At 38.6% G+C, this 15,106-nt stretch overlaps 1 protein-coding gene across 1 annotated transcript in view; it reads left to right on the forward strand.

Moving 5' to 3' along the window:
* Positions 1-427: 427 nt before the first annotated feature.
* Positions 428-15,106, forward strand: part of LOC127451194 (cytoplasmic phosphatidylinositol transfer protein 1-like) — a 125,115-nt gene continuing 110,436 nt past the window's right edge. The window contains exon 1 of the mRNA XM_051715690.1: positions 428-1,096. Within this exon, the coding sequence (XP_051571650.1) occupies positions 992-1,096 (105 nt within the window). The 5' untranslated portion in view covers positions 428-991. The remainder of the gene's footprint in view (positions 1,097-15,106) is intronic.

Here is a 15,106-nt window from a genome sequence, read left to right on the forward strand (position 1 = left end):
GTGATGACAAAGACTCACATATTTCACAGTTGACACATTCGGACCCCGAAGTGTCTCTGTTATTTATTGCTAGGACTATTTTAAAGAGAGATTACAGTACAAAATCAAAATCACACATTGACTATTAAACTGGAAACATTTAACACTTTCTTTGGGCACAATACAATATGCATAATGATCACACAAGAATGTGACTTTAATTTTAACCTTTTTGATATTGCTTATGTTTGGTATAAAACAGTATTACAATCTGTTTGGGAATAAAACTCAACCTTACAATATACATTGTTTTTCAGTTTTGTATTTGCTTTTTCATTCACAACTTCTAAAAAAAAAAAAAAAAAAAAAAAAAAGATAATTTCTTCTACGATGGCAGGTTATGTAACAGTCACCAGCGCCGCCTATCGGTTCACGGCGGTATTACACGATGAAAACCTTGCGAAGTGCTGCGCCACAGCGTGTCTTTCGCCTTTCAAACTTACCATCCCGCGTCAGTGCAGCGGAATAAATGACAGCTGGTCAATGTCACTGAACTCAATAGAGGGGGAAGAACAATGCCACTGACGCAAGGTGCATCGTGTTTACTTTGAGATTACAGCTAAATCATCACCATTCCATATATATATGCGGAGCGGGACGGGATAGGTGAGCGGAGTGCAGGACTTCATTAGAAACAGACTTTGGATTCATTTCGAAGTTTAAACGATTTTAAACATTGGGACGCTGCGATAATCGTCTCTTCCGCTGGATTAAGGGTGCATTTCTGGCGCGTGTCCTTTTGCTTAAAAACGCACGCACGCACGCACGCACGAGCATCGGCAGATTCCAAGAGTGAATTGATTGATCACAGTTGATCACCTGCGCGTCTTTCTGCAAGTGTTCACTTTCAAACTCGAAAACCAACGGGCAAGAGTGTTTCTACAAACGTGTGTTGATATTTTACATCTTTCTCCATGAAAACTCGTGATCGCATCCGTCTCCAGATTGCTGAATGCATTTAGATGATCACTGGCACTTCATCGAGTGTGGGAATCATCAAGAGAGGACAATGTTGATGAAGGAATACAGGATATGTATGCCACTCACTGTGGAAGAGGTAAGTTCATATTTACTAGAATAATTGCACGGTGAAATGTTGAAATGATAAAAGATTATTATAAAATATAATCAATAATTGTCGAGGATGCATGTCAGAGTGGCATATTTACATCAAGGGCTTTCCTTGCATTTTATTTTTCTCTAGATGTTCATTTTGCTCTGGCTTACGCATTAACTTGTACTTTTAATTTTCATCTTTGTAACTTTTGCCATCTTTCCCAGAGATATAATATAAAAAAAATAGTTCATTGTAAAATCCACTTGGTGGTGCTGTGGAACAGTTCCCATTCCCATCAATGTTGTTGCTGTTGTATTTAATGTAGTTTGACATTGTTTAGAGGTACTTTTTTAATTGCAAAAAGTGGGTATTGATTACTTGATAAACTGTTTATTACTGTCATTGGATGATAACTTATTTTAAAAAAATTTTAAATTTTTTTTTAATGCTTTTGTTTTGAATTTAGAAAAAATAAAAATACTCATCTTGTTCTCTGATATACCATATTATGAAATAAATGATGTATTATCTCCTTTTGGACTGTATTACATTGGTTTGTGTGGATCCACAGTAGCTACAGTCTTGTGAGACCTCTAATCTTACTGTGATACCAATATATGGAATGGCTTATATATAAAAATGGGAAAGTAGGACATACTGTCGGAAATTAAAACCAATTTAATGCAGTTCTTTGTGCTGCTGTATTTGTGTGTAAACTGTATGTATTAGCTACAAACACGCAGTGCCTTTAATGTATTTTTAACATTGACAATTAATGTAAAAGCAATTTATATGTTCCCTAAATGTGGTGCCAATATAATACTCCAATAACAAAATAAATAAATCACATAAATCTGTGGGTGCATCTCAATCAGCTCCCTAGTTCAGTAGTCAGGGTACTGATCAGGGAGTCGGCCATTTTTAGGTCTCACTTGCAAAATTGTTCCAGTACACTGAAACGTTCGCACTCTAAAAATTCCCAGAATGCACCGTAAAAACCAGGGAGCATCGTTGCCCACTATGTTTGTCGTCCTGTCTTCTGAAGTCCTTCACATTGTTAGAAGACGAGCACAAGTGTAAAACTATGAAGTCAAAGCCTAATTTTCTCTTTAAAACACATGTTGTTTGTAATGTCTTTTATCCATAATGACCATGATAGGAAAATAATCTTTTGAATATTAGAGACTGAGATAGACTAAGATTTAAAATAAACTCTTTTATATTTGTATTTCTTTATGTAATTTATCTTAAGAATAACACAACGTTATCTGCAAAATAGTCCGATATATATATATATATATAAGTAGTTTCAGGGTGTAGGGAGACAGACTCGATTGTGTCATTCACAGAATGTTATGGAAGTGGGCGGTCGCTGCTGGACTTGTTTGGCGGGCTTTATTGTCTGCAGTTCTCTGATTGGTGGATCTGTCTTCAGGATTATGGGTAGTGTAGTTGTTCACCAGGAATTCAGCCATTAAATAAAATTTTTAAACAATGAAGTTGAAATAATGTGGACTGATGGCTTCAACAAAGGCATTTACCATTGATGGACAACTTTGGAGTTCACGGTAAGTCTGTCTTTAAAAGGTTTATAAGTTATCGTTGAAAATCAATTTGTCTATGGAAAAATGAATGGTATGTTTACCTCCGGAACCAGACTTTTGAGCTGTATACCAGCTGTGTTTTAATGCACAAGATCGTTTTCGTGTCGCAAAAAACGATCGCCATTGGCGACAGTCGGGATGTGTGCTTTCATATGCAGTTTCGTCAGATATCATCTTGTGAGTTATTTAATAAATCTCGCGCCACTTTTCACCCTTTCTGGTGATGATATGAGCTCGCTGTCGCTGGCTGCACGCAACAACAAACCTAGCGCGATCCATGATGTCCGAATCGTGAACAAATTACTCTTTTGAACCGGATCTTTATAATGAATCACCCGACAAGAGCTTGTTTAAACTCAGGAGCTCAGGTTAGCGGTTTGAATTCGAGTCACTTTCTCAGCGAATCAGCCATCAGTGAGTTCACAACTGGGAGTCCCATGTGTATTTCGGGCTTGTTTATAATTAAAAGTACCATGTTATGTACCAAATCTTTTTTTTTCTCCGGGTTATTATTGATTGGGATTGAAGTAGCATAATAAACTGCATCTGGGGGGCCTGGGTAGCTCAGCAAGTATTGATGCTGACTACCACCCCTGGAGTCGCAAGTTAGAATCCAGGGCGTGCTCAGTGACTCCAGCCAGGTCTCCTAAGCAACCAAATTGGCCCGGTTGATAGGAATGGTAGAGTCACATGGGGTAACCTCCTCGTGGTCACTATAATGTTTGGTTCTCGCTCTCGGTGGGGCACGTGGTGAGTTGTGCGTGGATGTCACGGAGAATAGCGTGGGCCTCCACACGCACTATATCTCCGCAGTAACGCGCTCAACAAGCCGCGTGATAAGATGTGCGGATGGACAGTCTCGGAAATGGAGGCAACTGAGATTCGTCCTCCGCCACCCGGATTGAGGCGAGTCACTATGCCACCATGAGGACTTAGAGTGTATTCGGAATTGGGCATTCCAAATTGAATGGAGAGAAAAAGGGTAGAACATCAAATAAATAAATAAAATAAAAAATAAATAAATAAACTGCATCTGGGATTTCATTCAATTTGCACTCTTGTAGTCTCTGTCTGGGCCATGCGGTAACATTAAAGAAAGACTAATATATGTGATGTGAGATCCGGCTTTTGATACTTAGGACCACTGAGGGACTCCTACACAACTATTACATAAGGTTCAAACATTCACTGATGCTCAAGAAGGCAACACACTACTATATGCATATTATACTTTATGTAAATACCTTTTATGTAGATTCTGAAGGGCAGTACTAAATAAAATACAAATATATCTTTTATCTCTTATATTTATATAAATTCTGAAAGGGGTGTGAAAACTTATGAGACAACAGGGGAATGTAAATTTGTGCACTCAGCTGTATAGTATATATATTAAACACCCGATTAATGAGTCTTTTCTTTGGCTTTCTATCTTGTTTTTGAACAACAATCGAAATCGAGCAAATCTTTGATGTGGCAACTAAAAAAGCCATTTGGCTCCTAAATGTTTCAGTTTAGGAGCCAATGGTGGCTTAGTCAATTTTTTAGTCTGGAGCCCAGTGTGTAGCTGTGCTGTATCCTACAGTACAATGTGCTTAACTTGACCTTCCATTTACAGTGTGATGAATGAACCGAAGTAACATTGCCATATATTAAGACTCTTATTTTCATAAAATTTGATTTAAAATGCAAAATTACCCATTTATATTTCCAAGATGAAAATGCAACAGAGGTCATGTAACAACAATGTACAATATCATACTTTGGTTTAAAATGCATATCATTGTATGTGTTCCGTCTCTCATACAATAATAATAATTTTTAAAAAAACAGTATATACTGCATATCATTCAGTAATTAGTAAGCTAGTATTCCATTCTGATCAGTCTGTGCTTCTTTAAGTAAAACACCAAAGTGGCTGCTGTCTTACTGTCATGTGGCTTTGTGCATTTGCTGCCCATCTGTTGACTGACACCACAGATGTATTCTGTGCTCAAGGAAACTGCCTGTCAAAATGCATTATCATGACAATACTGTATCTTTGGGATATGAAGAAATACTTTGTTCACACAAAACTGAAAATGAAAAATGTATAAATAAGGCCATGTCTACAATAACATGTTTTCGTTTGAAAATGCATATTTTCTCTCTATGTTTTGGCATTGTGTCCAGACTGAGACAGCGTATTTGACAGCGAAAACTGAGCTTTTCGAAAACGCTCTCCCAAGTGGATACATTTGAAAATGTCGTCTTTGCAATGTAGTGTTGATGGGGAAAAGAGAGATCTCAAAACAATGACGTATTTGTGATCATGTGACGCAGTCATTTGATCCATTCGACCCAAAATGGTCAAGATGGCGACCCATGTTGTAGTGGCGTTGGTGTACCTGCTATTCACATTGATAGCATTGTTAAAGATAAATGTTACTTTGTACAACCTTCACATTGCATTCCTTCAAAGGCAATGGGAAGTTTACTAGGAATTGCTGTCCGTCGAAGGAACACAAGGACAGTTGCGGTTCATACTGTACATGGAAATGATGCAGGGCCACGCTTTTCTTAAAGGTACACTCAATAACTTTTTTCTTAGTGTCATTTGGACTAACAGTGACACCTAGTAACGTGGATGCAGCATAATTAAAAATCAGTAGTTTTCAGTTACAGGCACTATTGTATAAATTCACTATTCACAGTCAGCCATGAATAATTTAATCCATGAGTGAAAGTGTCCAATAACAGGGCGGTTACTGAGATTAAGCGAGTAGTATGAACGTTATATTTAGATAGTGCTTTTCTGACACTACACTCAAAGCGCTTTACACTGCGAACAGGGGACTCTCCTCAACCACCACCAGTGTGCAGCATCCACCTGGATGATGCGATGGCAGCCATAATGCGCCAGTACACTCACCACACACCAGCTGTTGGTGGAGAGGACAGAGTAGAGTGATACAGCCAATTCATGTATGGGGATTATGAGGAGGCCATGATTGATAAGGGCCAATGGTTACACCCCTACATTTTTGAGAAGTGTCCTGGGATTTTTAATGACCACAGAGAGTCAAGAACTCGGTTTAACGTCTCATCTTAAGGACGGTGCCTTTTTACAGTATAGTGTCTCTATCAGTGTACTGGGGCGTTAGGACCCACACAGACTGCAGGGTGAGCACCCCCTGCTGGCCTCACTAACTCCTCTTCCAGCAGCAACCTTGGTTTTCCCCAGGAGGTCTCCCATCCAGGTACTGACCAGGCTCAACCCTGCTTAGCATCAAAGGGTATGTATTCGGCTGGTCATGTGATTTCTAACATGGCAGCCCCCATGTGCGGACCCTCTCCATGTAGAATAAAACTGCTTTTATAAGGTTACTGATATGACTACAGTTCTCATCTCATGTGCATATTCATGATTTTATACATATGTTTCAAAATTACAGTTCATTTATTTTGGAGTAAAGCTTTTTTAATGAGGAAAAAATTACTTTTGCACCTTTTAAGTTTTTTTTCTGCATGCGCAGTGAGGCAATTTAAGCATTTTCAGACGTTTCAGTGTGGATGAGCAACTTCTGGAAAATGTTTGAAAATGGCAGTGTGGACGGAGAGCATTTTGAAAATGAAAAAAACATTTTCAAATGTATCCGGATTAATATGGACATATTCGAAGTCATTGTTTTCTTGCTCTCATGTCGTTCAAAGCCCTCATGTGATTTTTCTGTGGAACATTAAAGGAGAAATGTTTGAAGAACCTTTACGTAGTTCTTTCAGTACAACGTTTTAGTACCCAGGGTCAAATAGACAAAAAAATATGACTAATTTCTACTTTTGGTTTCAACAGAAAAACCTCCACCAGTATACAGGTTTGGAATGACATGAGGGTTAGTAAATATTTTTGGGTGAACTATTCCTTTTGCATTTGTGTGTTGTGTTTGTGTAAATCCATGGTTCATTAATTTCAATACCCTTTGTTTGCATAAGGTAAACAAGGTAAGCTAAACCCAAAATTAGTGTGTCGCTCTGATTTTTTTTCCCTTAGTGGGAGGCATAAAATATCATTATAAAACAATTACCACATTTATAATGTGCTTGTTTAAATGGGTGAGTGATTTAATAAGAGGAAAATGCCATCTGCAAACTTTATGGCCGATTGGCTTACCTAGCAACAGCTGAGACTGTTAGTTTAAATCTGTTTGATCAATTAAAGGACTTGTGAGAGGTTTCTGAGCTGATAGCATGATTATAGGTCAAGCCATTGCAAATGTCTTTAAATGACTGTTATAATAACCTTGTGTTAATAGGTGACTTCCATGAAGGACATTTTCCTGGCTCTTGGAAACAAGTGTGGCTCTAGCTTTATTTTTATGTTGTATATAGCTGCGTTACCCTCTCCCTATGCATGTGATTGTAAAGGTCATACATTTATATACAGAAAGGTTCTTGAGTTCCCCCTTCCCAAGCCTCTGAGCTTAATTAATTGTATATAATAAGTGTTGGAGGGATGCCTGAAAAAATGAGTGAGGGAAGCAGCCATTTATATAGCTAGTAAACCTTTGGGGAGGTGAATTGCAAGATTAAATAAACGTGCTTCTCCTGAATGTTCATGTGATTTGATTTTCATGAAACCTGTAGAGAGAATATCCTAGTCCTTTTTTACTCAAATCAAGAGAAACAAATAATAAATTATATTTTGGATAAAGAAAATTAAGCACTTTTTTTTTAAGAATGTGACATTTTCATAACAGTTATGCATATTTTATCCCCTAAGGCGTGGTCACACACCTTCGTACAGCGAAATTATGGGGGCAAAATGCAGTAATCTCAAATTGGAATCCACGTGATCCTGGATTTCATGCGATGGACTTCCGGTGGCGGATTTTGTGTGGAGTTCAAGTTTGGTGAACTTTGACAGGTGAATTTGCCAAGTTGCTTGGTTTGGCAGTGACCTTTGTGTGGGCGGTGCTTCGTACACTGCTACACTAAATATTCCTAATGGAGAAGAATATTATTTTAGTGGCGAGTTTCATTTTAACTTTAGTCTCACAGAGTATAACGTACAGCATTAAAAAGAGGCTACTTGACAATTATTTTTTATTTTTTTATGGTTTCACACACGCTCAACATTCATCCATGCTGTCATCGCCAACAGAATTTCGCAGTGCATAGTTAAATGTGAACGCGCCTTTATTCTCATTAGCACAATGCGAAACGATATATTATTAACATTTTAACATATTTATGAATCATATTTATTGTAATACAGTAAAAAATGTTGGACATCAGCCAAGCTATAAACCAATGAGCCAAAACTTTATAACCAACTGCCTAATATGTTGTTGGTCCTCCTGCGTGCTGCCAAAACAGTGCTGACCCACCGAGTCATTGACTCTACAAGACCCCTGAAGGTGTCCTGTGGTATCTCGCACCAAGCCATAAGCAGCAGATCCTTCAAGTCCTGTAAGTTGCGAGGTTGGGCCAGCACATCCCACAGATGCTCAATTGGATTGAGATCTGGGGAATTTGGGGGCCAGGGCAACACCTTGAACTCTTGATCATGTTCCTCAATCTATTCCCGAATAATGTGTGCAATGTGGCAGGGTGCATTATCCTGCTGAAAGAGAACTGATTGTTTGCGTACCAGACGGGCTGGTTTGATTATTTCTGTAACTGCTGATCTCCTGGGATTTTCACGCACAACAGTCTCTAGAATTTACTCCGATTGGTGCCAAAAACAATTAACATCCAGTGAGTGGCAGTTCTGCGGATGGAAACCCCTTGTTGATGAGAGAGGTCAACAGAGAATGGTCAGACTAGTTCAAACTGACAAAGTCTACGGTAACTCAGATAACCGCTTTGTACAATTGTGGTGAGAAGAATAGCATCTCAGAATACTATTCTGAGATGCGGGTTGGCGCTGTTTTGGCGGCACGAGAGGGACCTACACAATATTAGGCAGGTGATTTTAATGCTGTGGTTTATCATTGTATGCAGACATCTCATTTAAAAAGATGTAATTCATGAACCTCATGAAAATCCAGTGTTTTCTTCCCATCGAACACTCATCTAATATCTTTCTCTGAAGCGCATATTCTATCAGCCAGAATCAAAACTTCAGAATCAGATCAAATGTTCACTCCGTGACAATCCAAGCAGGCGATCCAGACTGTTTAAACTATCAGGAGATTGCTGCTCGCGCTGGATCCGCACGAGCACGCGAGTGCAACTTCAAAGTAAATGCGCTTCATGTGCGCTATATGCACTGTGTATGTGCAATTGGTTTGATTCTGTATTTTTTGAGAATGCGATTTTGCTAACGTGGACATGCCATCCATGGTTGCTGGACTACTGTGTGTACTGTTATTTCCTTCTTCCTAATATATTAACAATTTCTTCATGGGCAAATAAATAAAACAAAATGTTGATGACTAAACAGAAATCACAAGAAACTGCTATCTACCATTTAAAATACAATATTGCTTTTTTAGATTCATTTTTACAAATGTAAAGTTTAGTGTGAAATTTTGCAAATATAGTGCTAAATAAGAGTTTATTCATTTTTTTTTTTTTTTTTTACAATTTTGTTATTTACTATATTAAATTTTGTGATATATCATCATTGTATCAGCCCATCAGCCACCCTGCTCTCTGGGTATCGGCATTGGCCGTTAAAAAAAACCCATATTGGTCGATCACTGATTGTTATAATTGAGCTGTGAAAGAAATAAAGAAACATCTTTATAATTTGAGAAATTGAGCCTTGACTAAATGCGAGCTGCTAGAAGCTCATAAGTGAAAGGAAAAAAACATTTTCTGATATTTAGTTGGATATTGTCAGCTGATGCTCAAGGTCCTCTTGATAATGGTTTGTATTATCTTTCACAAGAGACTCTGAACAGATAAATCTTTGTTTATGGAGGGCACACAGTAGCTTCAGGATTCACTTGACCTTAAATTTGTTTTTTGTTTTTTGTCCTACATGTTCCTGCTTGAAAGCTTGTGCTCCTCTTAAGGCAAGCAGCATTAGTATGTTATTTACCCTGTTATCCCTAAAAGCCACCATTAAATTATTGTTCCACACTGTGAGTTTGTTATGAAAAAAGAGCCATTTACTCTGAACTGGCACAAAGTGTTTTCTGTTCTGAAGCACACTAACCTCTGAGTGCACTTACACACTAGAGAAAGTCTTTGCTCACTGAAATTCAAATCACTGCTTCCAGTGGACAAAGCTGGAAGTGTTGAACATATGGGCACATGTGAGCTCCAGTTTACTAGTGAAATGTCAACAGAGTGGCGCTAAAAGCGACTTCAATCCTAAACCTAACTGTGGAGTAAAAATAGACATTTTTAGAGTGAAAATGCAAACTCTGAATCACACTTACATTTGTTTTTTATGTGCACACAATTACTTCCTGGTTCCCACAGGACCAGAACCAATGTCTCTCGTGCAATATGCTTTCAGTAACGCTAGAGGGAAATGTGTTCACGGTGGAATCGATGGAAAAATGTCTGATGGGGGATGCCACTTCTGGTAATTCAGCAATATGGGGTTGATTTCAGTGTACATAAACTTTCAAAAGCAACATGTCATTTTCACCTGTGATCTTGTTTGTCAGAATAAAAGAGGCAGTCCACAATGTGGCTTCATTCCTTGAGGACACTTCTGGGATGTAGCCCACTTGTAGATCTGGGTTTGGCAAAGGAGAGATGCGGTGGTGGATATATTTCAGTGGTGAGGGGGCTCATCATCACACACTGCCAGCAGTCCATTTCTACACCATTTTTTGTACATGTATTTTTGGCCAAGTGCTTCAGTTGTCCGTCTGGATGTGAGGCGTTGGTATGGAAGCTAAAGCAATGATGATTGGAGAGGGCGAGTGGTTCCTCTTTTACCCGCAGACTGATCTCACAGTGAAATGGAAAACAATTGGTTGAATTTTCTTTAGCTAAAATCAGTTTGTGCTTCCTGAAATGTGAAACACTACCTCCAGTGGCCAAAGCGGTAAGTGTTTTTGGGCGTGTGGGCATTTGTGAGCTCTATTTTCCTGGTGAAATGTCCACGGAGGGGCGCCAAAAGCAAATTGTTTTCAGCTGTACATGCTGTAATACCTTGAAGAGGAATGAACATTTTTATAAAGTATACCTCCACCCCAAACCTCAACCTAATCATCAGTGGAGTAAAAATGTTATGTTAGAGGTAAAAAAAAATTCAACCTCTAAATTGCGCTCATCGCTGATTATGCAAACACAATTATTTCCTGGTGGTAACACAAGAACTGAACCCGGACCCTTTTGCTGTTGACACAACGCACTTCCGGTCGGGCCACAAGGGAAGTAAACACGCAGGATCTGATGCAAAGAAGTCTAATAGGAGATGGTGCTTGTCAGTGAGTTGCATGATGGGTCTGGTTCTAGGACACTGGAATTCTCTGTAACAACATGCCCACTTCTCATGTGATCATGTTGTTACCCCATAAACACCTTCTAAGTACAAGATTGCTTATACAACCATTTTTAAGAATGGTTCTCCACTATCATAATTAGATAAGACAAGCATGGCTTGTCAACAGTATATGTTTTGGATGCTGTTCCCCTGCATGGAAAGCTTTTACTGTTGTTCCTCATTAAGCCTTTAAACCTGCAAGACTTTTGAGGTCAATCAGCCTCATTTGGAGGACCATGCTGGTTAACCAGCTAGACCAGTCTTTTCAGCAGGGTGGTATTTTCAGTTGTAAAGCTTAAGTAATGTTTTCACAAGTGATCTTCAAATGCAGCCCAGTCCCATGACAAGTCGTTCTAATAGTATGAGATGGCAAAATCGTACGAGTTGGCTCGTTCAGAAACTTTTACTCCTAGGTGAATAATGAACGAACCTACAAACAATGTTTTATTATGATTTTTAACTAAGTTTAACCCTTAACCAAAACCTAACCATAAAGTCTAACTGCTTGGCCAAACCCTAAATATAACCATCATTTTTAATTCATGTACCACGAATGAAAGAAACATCGGGGGTTTTGTACGAGCGTTCTGAAGTTTTATTCGTATAACCCCTAACCCAAACCTAAATCTAATCATAATGTGTAACCCCTTTCCTAAACCCTAAACCTAAATATAGTGTTTTATAGGAGGCTGGCTTTGTGATAGCTGTATCGTATCAATTTGAAATTTTATTGTTTGGTCTGTCGTACCTTTTTGTACGTGCCAAGTTGTACAATATCTTACAATTGCACCTTCTCATACGAATTATGAGTTGTCATGAGACTGTTGTCATATGTAACAACATTTCATGTCCTATCCCCTAAAATCTAGTGAATTCAGACATCTGTAAACTGTAAAACCCAAAAAAGGACTGTAAAAATGACGATTTAAACAACTTTACAGCTCAAATAATACATGAGTTTTAACAGAAGAATTAATGTAAGTGCTTTTATAAAATTATAATCTTCACATTTTTGCCTTTTTTAAGAAAAGGAGGGACAAGTCAAAATAAGTATTTTTTTAAATATTTAGAATCAACTTTATGCCACAAATGCTGTCAATTGAGCTTAGCATGTATTGAACCTGGAATATTCCTTTGTTTTACATGTAACCAAAACAAGTTATACTGTAAACTGCTTAAATAAGCTGGATTCAGTTGGATTTACTGAATAGATTGTGTGTTTTGTGTACGTGTCATTATATGTGGAACTTGCATCAAGCCCAAAAGATGTCTTATTAATAGTTATGGTCAATAGGGTGGATGGAAGGTGAATAGTTCACTCCATTATTTTTATGTTGCATAAATACCTATATTGCAAAAGATCGTCTTGAAAAACAGGTTTACAGTGCTGTTAATATGGGCACCAAAATGAATATGCACTACTCAAGTTTTTAGAAATGTAATAGCACACCTCTCCTCAACAAGCCACATGATTAGAGTTATCATTCATGTCCGTAGCACAAACTGTAGTGTAAAGCAGAGAAATTTGTTCAAATCACTAATTCTAAGTTTGAGCAATAATAGTGATGCTTGACTTTTTCTCACAACTGTAATCTGTTGTTGTCTTGCCAAGGAATACGTTTTTATATGTAAATCAGATATAAAATCTCATATCCTGGTATCAACCGACTCAATACCGGATTTGAACATGCATCTCAAGGCGTGGTCACACATACACTATATGGCCAAAAGTTTGTGGACACCATATGTGCTTGATGAACATTTGATTTAAAAACTTTAGGCATCAATTTCCCCCTTTGCTGTAATGACAGCTTCCACTCTTTTGGGAAGGCTTTCCACTATACTGTATGTAGTAACATGGCTGCAGGGATTTGCTCTCATTCAGACACAAGGCTATCAGTGAGGTCAGGAACTGATGTTGGTCGATGGGGCCTGACTTACAGTTGCTGTTCCAGTTCACCCCAAAAGTAATCAGTGGGGTTCAGGTCTGGGCTTTGTGCAGGCCAGTCAATTTCTTCCATGCCAGACACAGTAAACCATTTCTTTATGGACCTCACTTTGTTCACAGGGGCATTGTCATGCTGGAACAGAAAAGGGCTATCCCCAAACAGTTACCACAAATCTGGAAGCACACAAAGCCCAAGCCATTACATATAGAAACATTAAGATTTTTCTTTACTGGATTTAATGGAGTAACCAAATTCGTTAATTAGAAGGGGGTGTCCACAAACTTTTGGCCATATAGTGTATGTTCGAACAGCGAAATTCCACAGGCGGCTTTTTAATACTGCACTTTATTCTCTGTGAGAGTGAAGTTAAAAAGAAACTCACTGCTAAAATAATATTCTTGTCCATTGTGAATGTACACAGCTACACTGAATAAAGCACCACACCATAGGGGTGAAAGGTAAACCAAGACACTTCCTATTTGTCAACTCTGCGATTTCATCGGTCAAAGTTTACCAAAATTGAACTCCATGCGAAATCCGGGAGGGGAAATTCTTCACCATCGGAAGTCAATTACACGAAATTTACGATCATGCAGATCGAGACTGAGATTAATGTATTTCGCCCTATGGAATTTCACAGTGTGTGACCGCACCTTTAGTGAGAGCACCATGGCTTGATGTGTTATGAGCACCACAGCTCTGAAAAACTGATTTTTTTATAAAAAAAAAAAAAACCTTTTCAACAGCAAGTGGATTTGGCGAAATTGCGCGCACAAAGTGCTAATGGGCTGGGTTAAGTGCACATTTATAAGACGTTGGTAGTGTAAAAAGATTTTACTGGCCGTGGCCCCTTCAGCTTACAGTAAATTGAAGGTCAGCAAGGTAGAGAACTGCCTTTTGTTGATGTATTATGAAAGAGCTCCTGCAGAAGTTCAGAAACAATTTTTTTTTGAGGGCTTTAAACACATTACTGGGGGGCACATGGATAATGGATCAACTCCCAGTCCAGTGTTTTATGTTTGTTCCCATCCGTCACATTTTTTTGGAACAGTTTCCATTAACTGTGGTTGGCCAACTATGGGCAGTGCGGCTCATTTCATGTCTCCCTGCGAGAAGTATTTTACCTAAACCTTGTTTAAGGTCTGCCCACTGGCACCCTGACAGGAAAATAAAGGTTGCAGATGAAAGTGGGAAACATTAGTAGAAGTGCAAAGGCAAATATATACCTCACAGGAGAGGGAGAGAGAGAGGGGTAGAGAGAGAGAGAGAGAGAGGGGTAGAGAGAGAGAGAGAAAGAGAGAGAGAGTGTCTGGATTATCCCTGATGATTGTACTTTAACATCAAACATTTACTTTTTTTGTATCTGTAATCTGTAAATATCATGAAAATGTGAAAATAAAAAGTAGGAGTGATGTACTGCATCATATCAACCTTGTCAAGAATGAGGCATAACACTGAAATGGTATGATTTTAAAATGACATGTTTTACAGTACATAGACATAAGTTGCTGTATAAAATGACTTGGTGGTTATGTGTGAAATTGGCTGTAATGGGAAATAAATGTGGGTACAGATATCGTGGCCTCTCATTATGTTTAATTTACGTAAATGGATAAAACAGTCGCTCACCTAGTTTCACTGTTTACAGTCTACATAGGCAGCTACCTTTTTAAAGGCAGCATCCTCATTTAAATGGAACCTCTTACGTGACCGATTTGGAACACTTCACATACTGTATGCAGCAACTCGGCACACAGCACAAACAGTGCTCCTCATGTGGAGTGAGACTAGTGGTTCCCAACCTGGCGCAGAAGCTCACATGCTTTGAGGCTCTCAAAGATTCATAAAATGCGTGATACCAGTAAGATAGCATGTCAGCATTCTCTGATAATAAAAGGACACAAAGGAACAAAATAACATAAAAACTGTCCAAAGACATTGGCACCCTGGGAACTTTAGCAAAACTTCATGAAATGTCACTCTACCAACCAGAGCCTCTTTGCACAACTGCGTGAGAATGAAGTGC

This window comes from Myxocyprinus asiaticus, chromosome 14, assembly GCF_019703515.2.
Source record: "Myxocyprinus asiaticus isolate MX2 ecotype Aquarium Trade chromosome 14, UBuf_Myxa_2, whole genome shotgun sequence".
Taxonomy (NCBI): domain Eukaryota; kingdom Metazoa; phylum Chordata; class Actinopteri; order Cypriniformes; family Catostomidae; genus Myxocyprinus; species Myxocyprinus asiaticus.